The sequence below is a fragment of the Bufo gargarizans genome, chromosome 4 (genome assembly GCF_014858855.1).
Source record: "Bufo gargarizans isolate SCDJY-AF-19 chromosome 4, ASM1485885v1, whole genome shotgun sequence".
In the NCBI taxonomy this organism is placed as follows: Eukaryota; Metazoa; Chordata; class Amphibia; order Anura; family Bufonidae; genus Bufo; species Bufo gargarizans.
This window is the reverse complement of record NC_058083.1, coordinates 401,141,045-401,159,842: the sequence shown is the minus strand read 5'-3', so window position 1 is coordinate 401,159,842 and position 18,798 is coordinate 401,141,045. Positions and strand designations below refer to the sequence as shown.

Sequence of the window (18,798 nt, the reverse complement as noted above, 5' to 3'; positions counted from 1 at the left end):
TTTAAGGGCTCATGCACACAGCCGTAGCTTTGGTCCTCTTTCGAGCGATCAGATGCAGACCCATTTATCTTAATGGGATTGCAAAAGATGCGGACAACACACCTTTTTCTGTCCGCATCTGTAAGTCCGTTCCACGTCCCCATGTAATATTCTTGTCCATTTTGCTGACAAGGATAGGACATTTGTGAAGGAGTAAACAAAAAAATAATAATGGCGGCAGGCTCTCGGACAGTATCTGCGATTTGCGCGCCACAAAAATGGATATGAATGTATGCAGGAGCCCTAAAGGGGTTGTCTGGTGTCAGAAAGACTTGCTGGTGCACCTGACGAGGCGAGTGACTGGCTGCAGCAGTCATGTTTTGTCAGCATGATGGCACCGCTGCATCTGGGTAAATGGAGGCTGGTCAGGAGAACCGGAGCAGAGGCATGGGATCTTTGTTTAAGGTAGACCCCTTGGTTGTCCTGTTACCTTCTGAAAGCAGACAAACCCTTTAAGTGCAGTCGGATTTGTGGGTTTCTGTGCTCTTGACCAGCTATATTAGTTTGTATAGCGGCAGTCAGATACAACAATCGTGCTAAAACCTGTTTTAGTTTCTGCTCAGTGTGGTGCGTCGCTTCTTAGTGTTGCCCAGTGAGGGGTGAGATGACTTATTTTTATTATTTTACACCGATCTGACCCTGTTTTGAATTAAATTTCATTGTCTTGCCTTATGAATTTAAAAAGCCATTCTTGTTTCTTCCTGTCAGTTGCATGTACATGTGGTTCTCCTCAATATCATATATGAAAAGTTCCTATTTGGCCATACGTAGTACTATAATTACACCCATCACGTTGTATATAATCTTTATTCTTCTCACAGACCGACATTAAGGAAAATCAGAAAAAGCTTGTGGAGCAGCTGACCGGACTCATCAGTAGTTCCCCTGGGCCACCTACACGCAAGCTACTAGCCAAGAATCTTGCCACTCTCTACAGTATTGGGGACACCTACACTGTGTTCCAAACACTCGACAAGTGCAATGAAATGATCAAGAGCAAAGATGACACTGCTGCCTATCTCCCAACCAAGCTGTAAGTCTTCTACCCTTAGATGTGTTCTTGGGTATCTGTATAGTGTCAATCTTCTGCTTGGTAGTATGGCTTTTTGTGATAACCCGTCCCATTATTTTAGGGCATGCAGTCATGGCAAAACAAATTTATATTATTTTTGATGTTTTACTACTTTTGCACAATTAAATCAGTTGTTTTCGCATTGCCATATTCTGAGATCAAATGTTCCCATAATTAACTATTTTTTAAGGGAATTTCTTATTTATTTTTTAATGGTTTTATTTTTTTATGACATCAATTACCAGGATAACAGTTATCTTTGCAGCGGGGTGTCAGGCGTATTGGTACAGGTGCTTATGGCGTTGGCTTGGCTCCTGAATCCATGCATTTTTGGCGCTGTGTGCAAGATCTACTAACTGCCAGCACCATAAATTTAAAGGGAGTCTGTCACCAGATTTGAGCATATTAGATAGATCCAATAGCGTTATATGTGCCACCCAGAGTCTTCTTTCAGCCAAAAATGAACTTTGAAGATTCTGTAAATGCGCCCTCTCAAGTGCCCAGGGCGGCGTCTCAATCTTCCGAGCCCAAGACCGGACCTCCCCAACGGCTCATAACCCCGCCCTCCGTGTGCCTCTGCCCGCCGTTTACGCTTTTCCTCTCTCCTTTTCCACTGCGGCTGCGCGGTCAAATTCGTAGCGGGCGCAGTGGAAAAGGAGGAGAGTAAAGGGCGGGCACAGGCACACGGAGGGCGGGCTTATGAGCCGTTGGGGGGGGGGTGCGGTCTTGGGCTCGGAAGATTGAGACGCCGCCCTGGGCACTTGAGAGGGCGCATTTACAGAATCTTCAAAGTTCATTTTTGGCTGAAAGAAGACTCCGGTATATGCAACAAAGGTACCGTTTTTAACTTCTGGGTGGCACATATAACGCTATTGGATCTGTCTAATATGCTCAAATGTGGTGACAGACTCCCTTTAAAGATTGGTCCTTTCCTTTTGACTCAAGATTTCCTGAGGGGTGTGGTGTGAGAGGACCAGCTTTAAAAATAAAAATTTGCTTTACTCACAAGACCCAACAGATCAGCATGAAAGATGTTATTTTCTTAGCTGGTCATCTGGCTTCAGACATCTCAGGATCTCTTAAAAGGGTTGGCTCATCTTGTACATTGAGGGCATATTGCCCCCAATGTCTGATAAGTGTGGGTCCCACCTCTGGGACCCGTACCTATCTTTAGAATGGAGCCCACAAAGTGAAGGATGGTGGCCGCGCATGCACTAATTTCTATGGGACGATCGAGCCCTAGCAATTAGCTGTGCTCTGAGGGCAACCGCTAAGGGAAATGAAGCATTACACCGTTCCTATACAAATCCATGAGCTGTCTTTGTAATTCATGGAGGAGACGAAAAACGAGAGAGATTAATTTTGTAGCCGATCTCTTCTTCTAAACAAGGAAATACTCTTTATTAAAGGGGACGGGGGGAGAACTTCTAAACAAAAAAAGAGGCAAAATGGTTTAGAAATAAAAAAGAAGCAGTCCTCCTGCTCTCCAACATCTGCTCCCAGCTCGAAGCACAGGAAATGGTAGATGCCTGCTCAGCCAATTACTGCCACAGCGGTGACCCACCTCCCCCAGTGAATGGCATCTCCAGCCATCCCTGTGCATCGAGCCAGGAAGTGGTTAACAGCAGGGAGGGGAATGGTGAGCAGTGCTTCTTTTTTTTATTTTTAACTTGCACCTTTTTTTAAATCTTTCCATCACAAAACCACTTTAACCCAGAATTGAGAGGATATTTGAAAATGGATTTCCTAAACCACCCAACTCCTTTTAAAGTGTAACATTCATAATGTATTGACCAATTCATAATGATTCTCATATTAAGTCCAGTTTCTTCAAGTAACCTAAATGCTTTACAAGGTGATAACTTTCCCAAGGAAGGATTGAGTGCTTCTCTGAAGTCAACCTGCCATATCAGGTTTGTCATTCAGCAACCAAAATAGTTTCCATTCAAGAAAACTTTGCCAGAGTCTTTAACCCCTTGAAGTCCCAGAAATGACTGTGCCTTATAGAATTCTAAAATAGCAGTGTTTGAAACTGGTAGTAAAACATTTCCGGTTGCATATTTCTATCATGGAGAATTCCTTGTAGAGGAAATGTCTGTGGATGCTGGGCATTTACAGGATTTGCTATGTATTATATGATAATCTTGTGGGTTTACCAGTCATGGGCATGAATGCCAAGTAATTAGCGTTTCACACAATGATGCATTAGTCGTTTTCCAGCATGTGTACTCTTTGTTAAGGTGTATTACAGTTTGTTACAAAGTTGTAATGTCTTATGTCTACTGTAGGGCTGCCGTTGCTTGTGTGGGAGCATTTTATAAAAAGATGGGCAGGATGTTGGGAAGCACCTTCCATGAAACTGTGAACAATCTCCTTAAGTCATTAAAAAGTGCAGAGGTAAGTGCCTTGCTGCTGTCTATTTTATTAGTAGTATAATTCACTACTTTGGGCTTTATTCACATCTGTATCTTTTTTATTTTTCCCCATTTCTAATGAGTGCCACTATGATTTGCCAGGTTTGTCATATGACTAATACCTCCAGCGGACGCCTTTGAGTTATAATGGAGTCTGTTGTGCAATTTGTACTTTTTGACAGGAAAATTAGCACTGCATGTTGGGGTGGAGGGAGGTAGATACAGTTCTTAGAGGGTTGTCTGGGCTACAGATATTGACTGTCTATCCTCAGGATAGGTCATCAGTATCAGATTGGTGGGGGTCCGACACCAGGCATCCCCCACCAAAGAACTGTTTTTTGGGCAGGCACTGGACACAATATATGGTGGACGAAACTGCAAGCAGAAGGCTCTGTCCATTTGTCAGTGGTATACTGCAGCTCAGCTTGTATTCAGGCTATTGCACAGTGGACGAAGCGTTCTGCTTCTCCGTGCACTGTATAATTTACGCCTCCATCATTAGCCACAAACAGGGTGTGCGAGATGTCTGACCACTTTACTGGGTAAGTACATTTCCTCAAATGACCAAACTGCTTAAAAAATACATTGCCTTCTGATGGTAGTTTAGAAACTATTTTCAGAAATCATTGACTTACCTTCATTTTGCCAAGTCACAGGGTCGAAGTGATATCTTGATGAGTCTGCAAAAAGTTCTCAGTGGTCTTGGAGGAGCGGCAGCGTCCAGTCACCGAGACATTTACAAAAATACTCGATCTCTTTTGACAGACAGATCCATGGCTGTTAGATGTGCCGTCGCCAAGGCAAGTAACTGAATTGTGCTAAATCAAAGTTCGGTAAGCGTCATGCAGCATTCTGGTTACCGGTTGTAGAGTTAATATATATCCATGTTATTGTGTTCTTGTGTCTTTCATTCACTTACCTTACATCTGTGAAATTATAGCATGTGTATTTCTGCAGTGTTTGCTGGAGCTGCAGAGTGAGGCCGTATTTATGTGGACAGCGGAGTTGGAGAATGTAGCCACACTATGTTTCAAGGCACTTGAAGGTTCAAATTATGGGGTCAGGGTTGCAGTGTCGAAACTTCTGGGAACGGTTATGGCTACTGCTTTAATGCCAAAACAGGCAGCAGGTAGGTTATGTATGTATAGGTATAAGAATATTTATGGCTGAAGATTTACATCTGAATACTGCATTAGACACTGATAAATGCAGTCCACAGCAGTATACAGAGAAAATCTTCCAATTCAAACCAAATTAACCCCTTCTGGAACTCCATCGAAAGTCCAGCCTTTAAAGATGGTGCCCGCTCGTGAGTCCAGCAGACTCAATAACTACCAAGTGTCTGCTGTTTTCAACACAAGAGGTCCGGGGCTAATGTCTGCTATCAGCGGTAATGCTGATCGCAGGCATTATCTAGGAGCACAAAATCCCCTTGCTGAGATCGGGAAAGGTGTCCCGTACTAGTAACAGACCTGAGCCTATACAAGACTTCCAGGCAGATTACAAGTATATTCCATTGCTGGCAAGCATGTGGCAGCACAGCATTGGAATATTCTGGAAACTGTATTCTGTAATGCATAAACATCCATTACAGAACACAAGTTGCAATCTAATGACTGCTTGTTATAATCACCTAGGGCAGTGGTGGTGAACCTATGGCACAGGTGCCAGAGGCGGCACTCGGAGCCCTCTCTGTGGGCACCCGAAGGCATTGAATGTAGGCAGGCTATTATAGCTAGATGATAAAGTACATGGAAGATGCACTATACTGGACTGTAGTATACAGGGTAAATTACGATGTTGGCACTTTGCAATAAATAAGTTGGATTTGGGTTGCAGTTTGGGCACTTGGTCTGTGAAAGGTTCACTATCACTGACCTAGGGTAATTTAAAAAAATGATATAGGATAAACCAGGCACTCAAGTATGGAGTAAATTGATAAGGATATTTATTCCCACAATGACAGTAAAATATAACAATAAAATTCACCAATAAAAATCACCAATAAAATATCATAAAACACTTTAAACCGTAATAGCAGCAATATAGGACATGTGCACTAGATTAATACGCAGCAGCAATAGACATATGCATTAATTGATATATAGCAGCATTGGACATATGTGGCTTGTAGATACTGAAGTCATTGGGTTCAGAAAACAAGGAAAACGCAGAAAAAACGTAATTGATAGCAAAGTCTTATAAGCGCTTCTTTGGTTTCGGTAATGCTGAATTTGCACAGCGGTGGCGTCCACTGAGGAAGGGGTCACTCAAAGAACCCCGAAACGCTTATGGTCTAATACCCTGTACCGGCATGCTGGAAAAATAGCTCCCCTGGACTTCCAAGAATTCATCAGCTGTGACTAAGAGCGACGAACACCGGAGGAATCCTAATAAAGCCACGGACATTGCTTCGGTGAGTAGGATATCCAGGTGACACCGCGCTCACAGCAAATTTCCACAGATCCGGACGTAGGAGAAAGAAAGACATACTGGCCAGGTAAAACTTAGCAACAGAGTTGCTCAAATCGGTGGGACGCCACCGCTGTGCAAATTCAGCATTACCGAAACCAAAGAAGCGCTTATAAGACTTTGCTATCAATTACGGTTTTTCTGCGTTTTCCTTGTTTTCTGAACCCAATGACTTCAGTATCTACAAGCCACATATGTCCAATGCTGCTATATATCAATTAATGCATATGTCTATTGCTGCTGCGTATTAATCTAGTGCACATGTCCTATATTGCTGCTATTACGGTTTAAAGTGTTTTATGATATTTTATTGGTGATTTTTATTAGTGAATTTTATTGTTATATTTTACTGTCATTGTGGGAATAAATATCCTTATCAATTTACTCCATACTTGAGTGCCTGGTTTATCCTATATCATTTTGTATTCCTTTCTGTGACTGGGTGGGTCACATAAACCAAGAGCACCTTAAATCCATTACTCAGCTGCAGTGATCCACAGATACTGCACTTTAATTTAAAAAAATGATATGAAAAAAATACAAATAAAAATCAGAATAACATTTTTTACCATCATGGGCATCGCCACGTCCAAAAAACCCCTTACCATTAAAATATAAAAGTATTCCCATTATGGTTAAATGAGAGAGAAAAGAAAATAACAGAAAAAAAGGTTTAAGTTTCTCCTGTTACTGAAAGGGGTTATCCATGGCTATAAACTCCCCCCCCCCCCCCCATAAGCTGGGCCCCTCACAATAAATATGCTTACTTGGCTCCCAGGACTGCCGCTGCAGCTTCTTCCTGTGCGCGGATGAAAACATCCAGTGTGGAGGGGGTGGGGCAGCCAATGGTAGATGGGGACGGGCCTCCCTAGCATCAAGGGTGACGCTAGGGAGGCTCGTCCCTGTCTGCCATTGGCTGCTTTCCCCCGACACCAGATGTTTTCATCCGGGCATGGGGAGACGCGGCGGTGAGGGTACCAGGAGCGGTGCGGGGAGCCAGGTAAGTATGTTCAATGTGAGGGGCCCGGCATATGGGGGGGGGCAGTTTATAGCCTTGGATAACCCCTTTAAACTTAGGAATTCTGTATAGAAAACTAAGCACTTAGCACCAAGCTTTAGGATTACCACATGGAGACGCATGTTTTCTCTATGCTTATAAGCTAACACATATTACTGGTTTCTTTGTATTCAAATATGGGGCTCGTAAATAAAGCAGTAATATGTAGATTAGCTTTCTGAGCAGATCTCAGTGTGGTCAATCTATAGTACATAGTGTATATGATATGTACATGCTAGGATACAACTCTGCCCGCAGCATGTCTGGCCCTGTCAATCAAGGGGAGGTGGGAGTGTGCAGAGCAAAGGGGTGTTACAGAGCAGTGCCCAAACAATTCAGCTGTCTAGCATAGAGACAAAAGAAAGGTATTGTTTTAATCAGCGTTAACCGGAAGTACAACTTGTCCCACCTTAGGTTGTGTTCACATGTGGTGTTTTACACTACCAGCAAAGTGGATGTGATTATACAAATCCACAGCAGGACCCATCCCGTGTTAACATACCAATAATCATTGCATTTTCTGTCGGTCTCTGTCAGACAAATATTTATTTAATGTCCCATTTTCATTACTAAAGTGATGCGGCAGAATGTGAAGAAAGCATCATTAGAGGAGGTGCTGGAGCTGATGGCAACTGGATTTTTACGCGGAGGTTCTGGATTCCTTAAAAGTGGAGGAGAAATGCTGAAAGGTGGAGGATCCATTAGTCGAGAAGTCAGAGTGGGCGTAACACAGGTGAGTGAAAATCTGATTGGGGTAGTTCAGTCAGCAGGGACATCCATCAAGCCAGAGTACAGGTATTCTTGGTCCCTATTCCACTCTCCATGTATAAAAATGGGACATTTGAAAATTGCCAAATGAGAGTGCTAAGAGTAACAATGATTGCTCATGGATGGGTGTTACTTTGTTGGGAGCAAGGACCATGCACACTTCTCCCCATGATTGGTATATGTTTCAGTGCTAGACAGTGGGTATAGAACCATTATGTCAACCCAACAGGTTTGGCTTGGGGCCACTCTGCAGGGTGTTATCCTGGGAGTCCCCTGGTCTTCACACTTTAGCCCCTGTACAGAGATATGGACTCCACTGCAGGGGAACCACCATGCCATTATCTCCTGGAGTAGTCTCTGTTAGGTTAAAAGCTCACCCACGGGGGTCAAGAGACACCACTGGCAAATGTGACACCTTTCTAGAAACTACTGAGTAGAAACTATTGCTCAGGCATCCTCCACTGGGGGAGTTTACCTTATATACCCTAGTCTGTCGTAGAGTAGAGCAAACTAGAGTGTGTGCGCACTGGCTGTTTAAGAACTCGAAAGGGAGCTTGCGTGCACCCTACAGACAAAAAAAAAAAAACACTAAGAGGCAGCCTAACTCCTGCATACAGAGGAGGAGCATTTGGGCAGCCTATCACATGGGAGAAGAAGGCTGGCGGGGCCGGACAGCGAGAGGGAGCGGAGAAGTGGCGGGCACAGGACACCGCCATACCATCCAGTATCTAAACCCCTATCAACTTTATCAGACTTAATGGAGTATCCAATTAATGACGGAGTAGATAGCGAGATTATGTGAAGAAAACTGAAGTGAGACAAGGAATGTTTTCATCTGTTGCTGAGGTTTACTTCTCCCTTACAGGCATATGTGGTCTTCGTCACAGCGTTAGGAAGGCAATGGCTGGAGCGCAATTTTGCTACATTTCTCTCTCATGTACTTGACCTTGTGTCACATCCTCGTGCTACACAGACACATGTGGAGGCAGTCTACTCCAGAAGATGTGTGTCCTTTATTCTCAGAGCCACAGTTGGCAGTTTGCTAGGAGAAAAGGCTCAAAATGCAGCAGCTAAAGAAATATGCCAGGCTATTAGCAAACAGATGAAATCTGTCGGTAAGAAACCTATAATTTTTTTTTTTTCTTAATGCCAGCCTTCTCGACAATAACGGCTATTTCCATTGGTTCCAGCAGTTGAAACCCATCTGATAATTTCATTGTCAAGGGAACAAATGTGTCATCCCCAGTACACTGTTGCACCCACTCTATCGGCAATCTTTACTTTTGTTTTGCAGAGGCTGTTGTAAATGATGCCAACAATGAGAACAAAGTTGGCACTGCAGATGTGTCTGCCAGTCAGCATGTAATGGTATGTGCACTGCAGGAGCTGGGAAGCCTTGTTCAGAGTCTGAACTCTACTGCATCTCCTCTTATACAGGAGCAGTCCATAGGTAACTGATCAGTCCTATATCATACGTGCGCTCTCTGAACAATGCATACATAATCATGTTTGGTCCATTTCTGTTTTATACACAGGACTTCTAGATACTGTCACCTCTGTGCTTCTTCACCCCAGCATGGCAGCAAGGCTGGCAGCAGCATGGTGTCTACGTTGTGTTGCTGTGGCTCTACCCTTTCAGCTTACTCCGCTCTTGGATAGATGTGCAGAGAGACTTAACAACCTAAAAAATTCACCAGAAGCTGTTAGTGGGTACAGCTTTGCTATGGCTGCTCTGCTTGGAGGTGTACATCAGTGCCCCTTGGGCATCCCTCACTCCAAAGGAAAGGTAAGAAAAATCTATCCACCTTTTGGGGAAAAATAAAAATTGTTAAAGGGTTATTCCCATCTTGACATTTTTGGCATATCCACAGGATATACCAAGAATGTCTGGTGTGGATTCCAACTCCGGGATCCACTCCCATCTTGAGAACAGGACCCCTTCTCTTGCCCACGTCTCGGCTATTTTTGGAACTCCCATAGAAATGAATAGAGAGGGCAGCCAGGATGCTACTGAAGTCTTGGCTGCCATGGCCATTTACTCTGCAGCAATATACTTGCATGCGCTGTGGCCGCCCGACGCTCCTTCTTCTTGTAACTCGCAGGTCTGTGCAGCGCATTGCTTATGCTTATAGCAATGCGCCGCACAGACCTGTGACGAGTTACAAGAAGAAGAAGCGCCGGGCGGCCACAGCGCATGTAAGTATATTGCGCCAGAGTAGTAGTGTCAGTAGTAGTGTCCTGGCTGCCATGGTAACCGATTGGAACCCCAGCATTATATTACACTGCTGGGACTTCGATCGGAACTGACAATGCCACCAATAATGGGGGGGGGGGGGGGGGGGGCGCACTGCCCACCAATGAGGCGGTACGATAGGGGGGAGGCCGCTCCCTATCGTACCACCACTCGCCACAGTTATAAGAAGGAGACGTGCCGCAGCGATGAGGAGCCTGAGCCAAGCCAGTAGCGGTCCTCTTGACTGTAGTCTGGGGCAGGAAGCGTGAGGGGCGGGCCTAGTAGACGCAGACTCCTGCATGACGCTGCGTCTACTCTAAATTTAAAGTGCTACTGCGCCCGGCTGCTGGTGTGCTGGGCCTATTTTCAAGCAGGGGCAAATACCCAGGCGCTAGGACAAAATTCCTGATCGCCAAGGCGACCTGGCGCCTGGGATTTGTCGAGTACAAAAATCCAATCTTTGTGCACTTTTCAAAAAGCAAGCAAGACCATCATTGATCAAACAAATTTACTATAATGTATACCAGAAACTGTACGGCAGCAGTTAAGTTAAAATGGTTTTCCAAGATTTTCATATCGATGGTTTAGGATAGGCCATTAATTCAGTTCCAGCAAAAAAAAAAAAAAAAAAAAAAATCATATATTAAAGGGATTTAAAATATGTTTTTTTTTTTTGTTTTTTTTTTCATACTGCATATACAGGTATGTGATCATAGTATACATTGCTATATCCTATAAAAAAAATATATATTTAATATATTTTTTTTTTAAATCTTTTTTTATTTTTATTTTACAGATGATGGTCAGTATAGCTGAGGACCTGCTCCGTACAGCATCACAGAACAGCAGACTCTCTCTGCAGCGCACACAGGCTGGCTGGTTGCTCCTTGGTGCTCTGATGACCTTAGGTGAGTATTCTTTGGTTTCTAAACAATCAATCAACAACTTTAGAAATGTTTCCTTAATTGTTGTATCTATTGTGTGGTTTATTACAGAGGTTTGTATACCTATAGTATGCATATGTTCATTTCTAGGTCCCTCGGTTGTGCGTTACCATCTCCCTAAAATGCTTCTGCTTTGGAGAAATGTCTTCCCTCGTTCCTTGAAAGAGCTGGAGGCTGAAAAAGCTCGGGGAGACTCCTTTACTTGGCAGGTGACTCTGGAAGGCCGTGCTGGAGCACTTTGCGGTAAGACTTTCCTAGTGAATTACTTTAAAGGGATTCTGTCACCTTTTTACCCTATAGAGCTGCGGACATGTACGGCTAGATCGCCGCTAGCATGTCCGCAATATGCTTGTCCCATATCTCTGAGTGCTTTTATTTACAGGTTAAACTTAAAAATTTTTAATATTGTGGAAAGTCCATTTATTTCAGTAATGCAACTTAAAAGGTAAAACTAACAACATATGAGATAGATTCATGACATGCAAAGCGAGATATTTCAAGCCTTTATTTGTTATAATTTGAATGATTATGGCTTACAGCTTATGAAACCCCAATGTCACAATTTTGAGGTACCCTTTGCTCAGGGGATATGGATTAATTAGCTGGCAAGAGTGTGACACTTTGAGCCTAGAATATTGAACCTTTTCACAAAATTCAAATTTTAAGCTGCATTAATGCAATTCCTTTTAATTTGCATTACTGAAATAAATGGACTTTTGCACGATATTCTTATTTTTCGAGTTTCACCTGTAGGGGATAAAATGATTTTATATACAGTACAGACCAAAAGTTTGGACACACCTTCTCATTCAAAGAGTTTTCTTTATTTTCATGACTATGAAAATTGTAGATTCACACTGAAGGTATCAAAGCTATGAATTAACACATGTGGAATTATATACATAACAAACAAGTGTGAAACAACTGAAAATATGTCATATTCTAGGTTCTTCAAAGTAGCCACCTTTTGCTTTGATTACTGCTTTGCACACTCTTGGCATTCTCTTGATGAGCTTCAAGAGGTAGTCACCTAAAATGGTCTTCCAACAGTCTTGAAGGAGTTCCCAGGGATGCTTAGCACTTATTGGCCTTTTTGCCTTCACTCTGCGGTCCAGCTTACCCCAAACCATCTCGATTGGGTTCATGTCTGGTGACTGTGGAGGCCAGGTCATCTGGCGCAGCACCCCATCACTCTCCTTCATGGTCAAATAGCCCTTACACAGCCTGGAGGTGTGTTTGGGGTCAGTGTCCTGTCGAAAAATAAATGATGGTCCAACTAAACACAAACCGGATAGAATAGCATGCCGATGCAAGATGCTGTGGTAGCTATGCTGGTTCAGTATGCCTTCAATTTTGAATAAATCCCCAACAGTGTCACCAGCAAAGCACCCCCACACCATCACACCTCCTCCTCCATGCTTCACGGTGGGAACCAGGCATGTAGAGTCCATCCGTTCACCTTTTCTGCATCGCACAAAGACACAGTTGTTGGAACCAAAGATCTCAAATTTGGACTCATCAGACCAAAGCACAAATTTCCACTGGTCTAATGTCCATTCCTTGTGTTCTTTAGATCAAACAAGTCTCTTCTGCTTGTTGCCTGTCCTTAGCAGTGGTTTCCTAGCAGATATTCTACCATGAAGGCCTGATTCACACAGTCTCCTCTTAACAGTTGTTCTAGAGATGTGTCTGCTGCTAGAACTCTGTGTGGCATTGACCTGGTCTCTAATCTGAGCTGCTGTTAACCTGCGATTTCTGAGGCTGGTGACTCGGATGAACTTATCCTCCGCAGAAGAGGTGACTCTTGGTCTTCCTTTCCTGGGGCGGTCCGCATGTGAGCCAGTTTTTTTGTAGCGCTTGATGGTTTTTGTGACTGCACTTGGGGACACTTTCAAAGTTTTCCCAATTTTTCGGACTGACTGACCTTCATTTCTTAAAGTAATGATGACCACTCGTTTTTCTTAACTTAGCTGCTTTTTTCTTGCCATAATACAAATTCTAACAGTCTATTCAGTAGGACTATCAGCTGTGTATCCACCTGACTTCTCCACAACGCAACCGATGGTCCCAACCCCATTTATAAGGCAAGAAACCCACTTATTAATATTAATTGTTATGTATATAATTCCACATGTGTTAATTCATTGTTTTGATGCCTTCAGTGTGAATCTACAATTTTCATAGTCATGAAAATAAAGAAAACTCTTTGAATGAGAAGGTGTGTCCAAACTTTTGGTCTGTACTGTATATGTAAATCAGCCTGGTAAGGAGCCCAAGGGGCCGCACTAACTGTTCTGGAGCCCAGCCATGGCCCCATGTGAAGGAGCCCAGCACCGCCTGTAACAACCTTGCTCACAAAGTCAAAGTGCCGTAATCCCGCAATGTGCAGTTCCTTCCCTGAGGCTGATGCCAGTATATTGCGGACATGCTAGCGGCGATCTAGCCGTGCATGTCCGCAGCTCTATAGGGTAGAAAGAGGTGACAGAATCCCTTTAAGAAAACAAGTAACACCATTTTCAGGGAGCAGTAGGATGTTTCTCTGATTTTCACCAGTTCATGTCTTAGTAGCTTCTTCTGCTGCTTTCATCCTTTATACTTTCTACATTAACATGTTTAGGTAACCGCCAACCCATAACTCAAATTTTTTTTTCCTTGTAGCCATGCGTAGTTTTGTTGCTCATTGCCCTGAGCTGCTCACAGAGGATGTGATCAGGAAGCTAATGACACCCATTGAGTGTGCTATGACCATGATGTCTCAGTAAGTAAAGTATTGAATAATGGGCTGTTTGGTACCATCTCGTATGTGTGTGTGTGTGTGTGTAGGACACCTTCAAACTTTGGTTTTCCTAGTCCTGACCTGTGCAACTTTCCTTACTGGTTCCAGCCCATCGATGGTAATAATGACTACTGTCCTATATGAGGGTCAGATGCCGATGAAACTGCTGCCGAAGAAGCTGCATGTTTTAGGCCATATTCGTCCTGACTGAATCCCTTTTAGTCCACTTACAAGGCATTTGAATATAGTATTTCCCGTGTATATTCCATTCAATTATTCAATACAATTTCTGCACAGAATAATATTCTGCAGATTAAAAAAAAAAAGCCATTTGCTCCATTGAATTACAGTGGGGCTAATCTGCATGTAGGCCCACTCGCCATTCCATGGCAGAAAATCTAGTTTCAGTTGAAGATTTGTGCCTTAGATTATCAAAAACACGCACAGGAAATCTAGATGCTCAGTTTTGCTTTAGAGTGTGAGATGATTTAAAAGTGTTGTCTTTTAGCACTGTTCTCCTTCCCTACAGCATCCTGTCTGTGATTAAGGCTCATGGGGCACACCTAAAGGCCAGTGCTGCTATGGTCCGTCTCAGACTGTACGACATTTTGGCTTTGTTACCTCCAAAGACATATGAAGGTGAGGGCATTTTGTGGTTTTTCTGTGTTGTATGTAGGTCATGGCCCCTATCTATCAGTGGTTTTGGCGTTAATGGCAGCCCTTTTACCAACATTTGCAATGTTTCTCCTGACTGGCCAGACGGATGAGAACAGTGGTCTCCATATGACTTGAAGTAAGCGGAAATGATGCAACTCTACATTTGCTCTTAACAGGAGAAAAATATGACACGTTTGTTAAGAGACTTGGAACCCAACACTAGTAATCTGTGCATTCCAATTCTTGTTTTATCACACATATAGTAAGTTACAGATGGAGCATTGGTTAACCTGACAGTCGGTGTGCATTAAAGGCTATGTACACTTTTGGGGGTATTATTTTTGATTGCATTTTACTCATTCTGGGCTAAAAATCTTATTTTTTTTAATAAAAAATGTTCAGCGGGCTTTGTTATAAAGGGCTAAGTCTACCTAGCTGTGCGCATCTTACTTGCACTTTGAGGCAGTTATCTGGGAGTTATGTATAGTCCTTCTCTGATTTCCTAAGAGCTTATTTAACCCATATTCTGATCAGTATGAGGTCAGGAGATCAGAGATAAGAGCTAGATAATGGGATTCAGAGTAAACAGAAAGTGATAGTGTGCATATAGACTGAATTTGAACCCCCTGTATCTCAAAAACTGCTGAATGACCAATTGTAAAAATGTTTTTTAGCCCAAAATGAGTAAAATACAACCATTAAAATATTGCCCTAAAAGTTGTCCATAGTCTTTAAACAGTTGCAGCAAAAGTTCTCTTTATGTTTAGTGGCTTCGGTTTTGTTAGAGGGGTTGTCTCACCTCAGACATTGGTGGCATATCACTAGGATATGCGTAAGCGTTGTCACACTCTATTCATTTCTATGAGAGTGCTGAAAAGAGTGCGGAGTTTGCTATTTCTGGCAGTTCCATAGAACTAGGTGGCTCTATTCATTTCTATGGGACTTCTAGAAATAACTGTATGCGCCGCTCGGCTATTTTTGGCACTCCCTTAGAAATGAATGGAGGGTGGCTGCGCTTGCGTAGTGCGCTCTCCTTCACTTTAGGCGAGTCCCAGCAGTGGAACCCGCACTGATCTGACATTGGTGGCATACCCTAGCGATATGCCACCAATGTTTGAGGTAAGATAATCCTTTTAGGCTCAAATTAAAGTTTGCAAAAATGTTGTATTCAATGTGATAAGTTTCACGTTAAAGAATGCTACAACTGTATGTGTCCAGTATATTGCCTCTGACAAGCTATGGCTATTACATATTTGGAAGGTAAAACCTGGTCCCTGATCTTAGAACAACCTGAAGTGTTCAGCTATAGCAATGACACATCCAGACCGCTAGACTTTCTTTGTCCTCTCTAGGTTTTGCTTGATGGCCGTGTCTTTTTTTTAACTATATTAAATACATGTTTGTCTTGGTGGTCGTGCTGAAAAGTGTGCCACCCATTAAATTATAAGACTTCGGGCTCATTCACACGACCTTATTAATGGTTGCACAATTTTGCAGAATGGGCGCAGACCCATTTCATTTCAATGGGGCCGCAAAAGATGCGGACAGCTGTTCCGTTGTTCCGTTCCACGGCCCTGCTTAAAATATAGAGCATGTCCTATTCTTGTCCACAATTGCCGACAAGAATAGGCATTTCTATAATGGGCCACCCATTCCGCAAATTGCGGAAGGCACACAAGCACCATCCTTGTGTTTCGTGGATCCGCAATTTGCAGACCGCTAAGCATGGCGTGGTCGTCTGAATGCGCCCTTATATTAGGATAATTGGAATCACTGGAGAACAGTTAGGTGCAGCATCTTACACTTGTTTTTGGTTTGATGCTGTAATACATCTGATTGTATCTCAACTATACGCAGTGCTGCACATTTCTGCAGTATTGTCTTCGGCCCATTTTTTTAAGGCTTTCTGAATGTAATTATTCTAGGAAACTTCAATGTGCTTCTTCGTGAACTTGTGGCTGAATTTACCTTAACCGACAACTCTTCCAACACGACCACGTCTTTGCTGCGCTCCCTGTGTCACTATGATGACAGTGTTCTGCTGGGCTCTTGGCTGCAAGAGACAGATCATAAATCAATTGAAGATCAGGTAAGGCAATGTATCTAGTTGACCAATTTTACATAATTACAATTTTTCATATTTACAGTGATGCAGCTTATTAACTTGAATCTTCTCATTCAGCTTCAACCTAATAGTGCTTCGGGAAGTGGTGCCCTGGAGCATGACCCTTCCTCCATCTACCTGCGTATCCCAGCGGGTGAGGCTGTGCCAGGACCACTGCCTCTTGGAGTTTCCGTCATTGATGCCTCTGTGGCTCTCTTTGGTGTTGTTTTTCCTCATGTGTCATTCAAACACAGGTTAGTATGACAATGTATATGAATGAACATAGTCTATGCTTTTTAATATGAGACCAATGACCTGCGGGCTCCTCCCGCTCTCCAGACGCTGATTGACAGGTTTCGCTCTGCCACTTAGCATATGATGAATATGATTGAACTCCTTGAAGGCTGTGCCCTGTGCAGTTTAACATGTAAGTAGCAAAGGTGGGTGCTGGATAGTGCTGAATTGTTCACGACATGGTCCATATGACAAGGCGGCGCGCTGTATTCAGGAGTCAGACAGCCTGCAGTACACTGAGTTCTTCTTCGAACATCTGAAATACAGATATATATACAGAAATCATACAATCTCCTGAGATCAAAGCAAGAAAACCTTTCTCAAACAGAACCTTTGGGAATAGTTTTGCTAGTTTGTTTTCACTGGATTTGCTCTTGGCAATAATTGTATAGCTTCTGTGCAGAGCTGTATATTATTGCAGTCTAAATGCAACCATATTCAGTTGCTCCTCATGTTCTATTTGTGCTGGCTGGTGGATGCAGTACTGTAAATGCTCTAGACTTGGCAGGAGACTTCTTATGTAAGAACATGAAATGTGGACATTTTTCAGCAGGATGCTGATTATAACAAGACACTTGGCTTTGCTTTCTAGATTACAAATGCTTGATCACTTTGCAGAGTGTGTGAAGCAGGCTAAGGGAGTCCGCCAGCAGTCTGTGCAGCTCAATATCTTTACAGCGGTTCTTAGTGCTCTTAAGGTACACATTTTTGTAGTGGTGTGGTTGATTCTTATTCTTTATTCTGTCATTTATAAATGCTTATTTGTGTATATTTATCATGCTCTCCACAGCCTCTACCTAGTGCTGTCATCAGTTCTGCAGGGTCAAAACTGATGACAGACTCCCTTTTTAAAGTACATATAGCTCAGAACTGTTAAACCTATTACAGCATACTTGTAGGTAAGTAGTAGAATGGTGGACCTAATAAAGTGGCCATGGAGTGTATTGTTGTTTAGTAACAATATTAATTCTAAATATTATAACGGTAATATTTGGTTCTAAAGTTTTGCCGTACCTTATGTTCCTGTAATTAGGGCTTGGCAGAAAACAAAAGCTCTCTGGGTCCAGAAGAAGTACGAAAATCTGCTTTGACTTTAGTTATGGGTGCCCTGGATAATCCTAACCCTATCCTGAGATGTGCCGCTGGAGAGGCCTTGGGCAGGATGGCGCAAGTGGTTGGAGAGGCAACATTTATTGCCAGGATGGCTCAACACAGTTTTGACAAGTGAGTCTGTGAGATCTGACGACATGTGGTAGAACAGCTAGTCTGAATATAGCTAGTCAGACTAGCTGTTGATGGTATAGGAACCTTCTCTATAAATCGTTAAAATCCTTATTGACACTGCATTGTTCTTCATTTGGTAAAGGGAAAAAGTCCGAGAGCGGCCGAGAGCGGTCCGTGGTATCCCGGCCTGGGATCCTGCTGACAGAAGGAGCGCACGGCGTCATTGGTTGCTATGATGCCGTGCAAATCATGCCGCCGCTGCACTACAGTAATACACTCGTATGATCTATACGAGTGTATTACTGTAGTGCAGCGGCGGCATGAAGCACACGGCGTCATAGCAACCAATGACGCCGTGCACTCCTGCTGTCAGCAGGATGCCAGGCCGGGATACCACGGACCGCTCACCGCCGTGGAACTCGGCCGTGTGCATGAGGCCTTTGTGTGGTTCTGTCTGTTAATTTTCACCTCTAACCCATAATGCTATACATGAATGACCTGAGCGTGCAGGGAATGTATGGAGCAGGCTCACGAGCAGAGCGCACTCCATACGCGGTGTGTGCAGGCTGTGTAATACAACAGACACCTGGTCACAAAGACCGGGATCGCAGTGGAGTCATTTACCCCTCAATAGCAACCAGGGCTTCTGTACAGACACACAAAGAGTGAGGTCTCCCTCTGTCCTCTTTTCGGAGCACTGACGGCAAAATTGCAGGGTTCCGATCCATAGCTATGACAGCCTTG

At 43.3% G+C, this 18,798-nt stretch overlaps 1 protein-coding gene across 3 annotated transcripts in view; it reads left to right on the top strand.

Annotated features, from left to right (window-relative positions):
* The window catches only part of HEATR5B (HEAT repeat containing 5B), a 92,671-nt gene that overhangs the window by 1,501 nt on the left and 72,372 nt on the right, over positions 1-18,798 (top strand). For 2 of the 3 annotated variants that reach the window (XM_044289450.1, XM_044289451.1), the window contains exons 3-18: positions 861-1,072; positions 3,400-3,508; positions 4,176-4,325; positions 4,483-4,654; positions 7,630-7,787; positions 8,688-8,937; positions 9,117-9,272; positions 9,358-9,608; positions 10,852-10,963; positions 11,090-11,242; positions 13,658-13,757; positions 14,305-14,414; positions 16,358-16,521; positions 16,615-16,790; positions 17,423-17,528; positions 17,864-18,054. In XM_044289450.1, coding sequence (XP_044145385.1) covers positions 861-1,072; positions 3,400-3,508; positions 4,176-4,325; positions 4,483-4,654; positions 7,630-7,787; positions 8,688-8,937; positions 9,117-9,272; positions 9,358-9,608; positions 10,852-10,963; positions 11,090-11,242; positions 13,658-13,757; positions 14,305-14,414; positions 16,358-16,521; positions 16,615-16,790; positions 17,423-17,528; positions 17,864-18,054 — 2,570 coding nt within the window. The remainder of the gene's footprint in view (positions 1-860; positions 1,073-3,399; positions 3,509-4,175; positions 4,326-4,482; positions 4,655-7,629; positions 7,788-8,687; positions 8,938-9,116; positions 9,273-9,357; positions 9,609-10,851; positions 10,964-11,089; positions 11,243-13,657; positions 13,758-14,304; positions 14,415-16,357; positions 16,522-16,614; positions 16,791-17,422; positions 17,529-17,863; positions 18,055-18,798) is intronic. The other variant, XM_044289452.1, reaches the window with a different exon arrangement.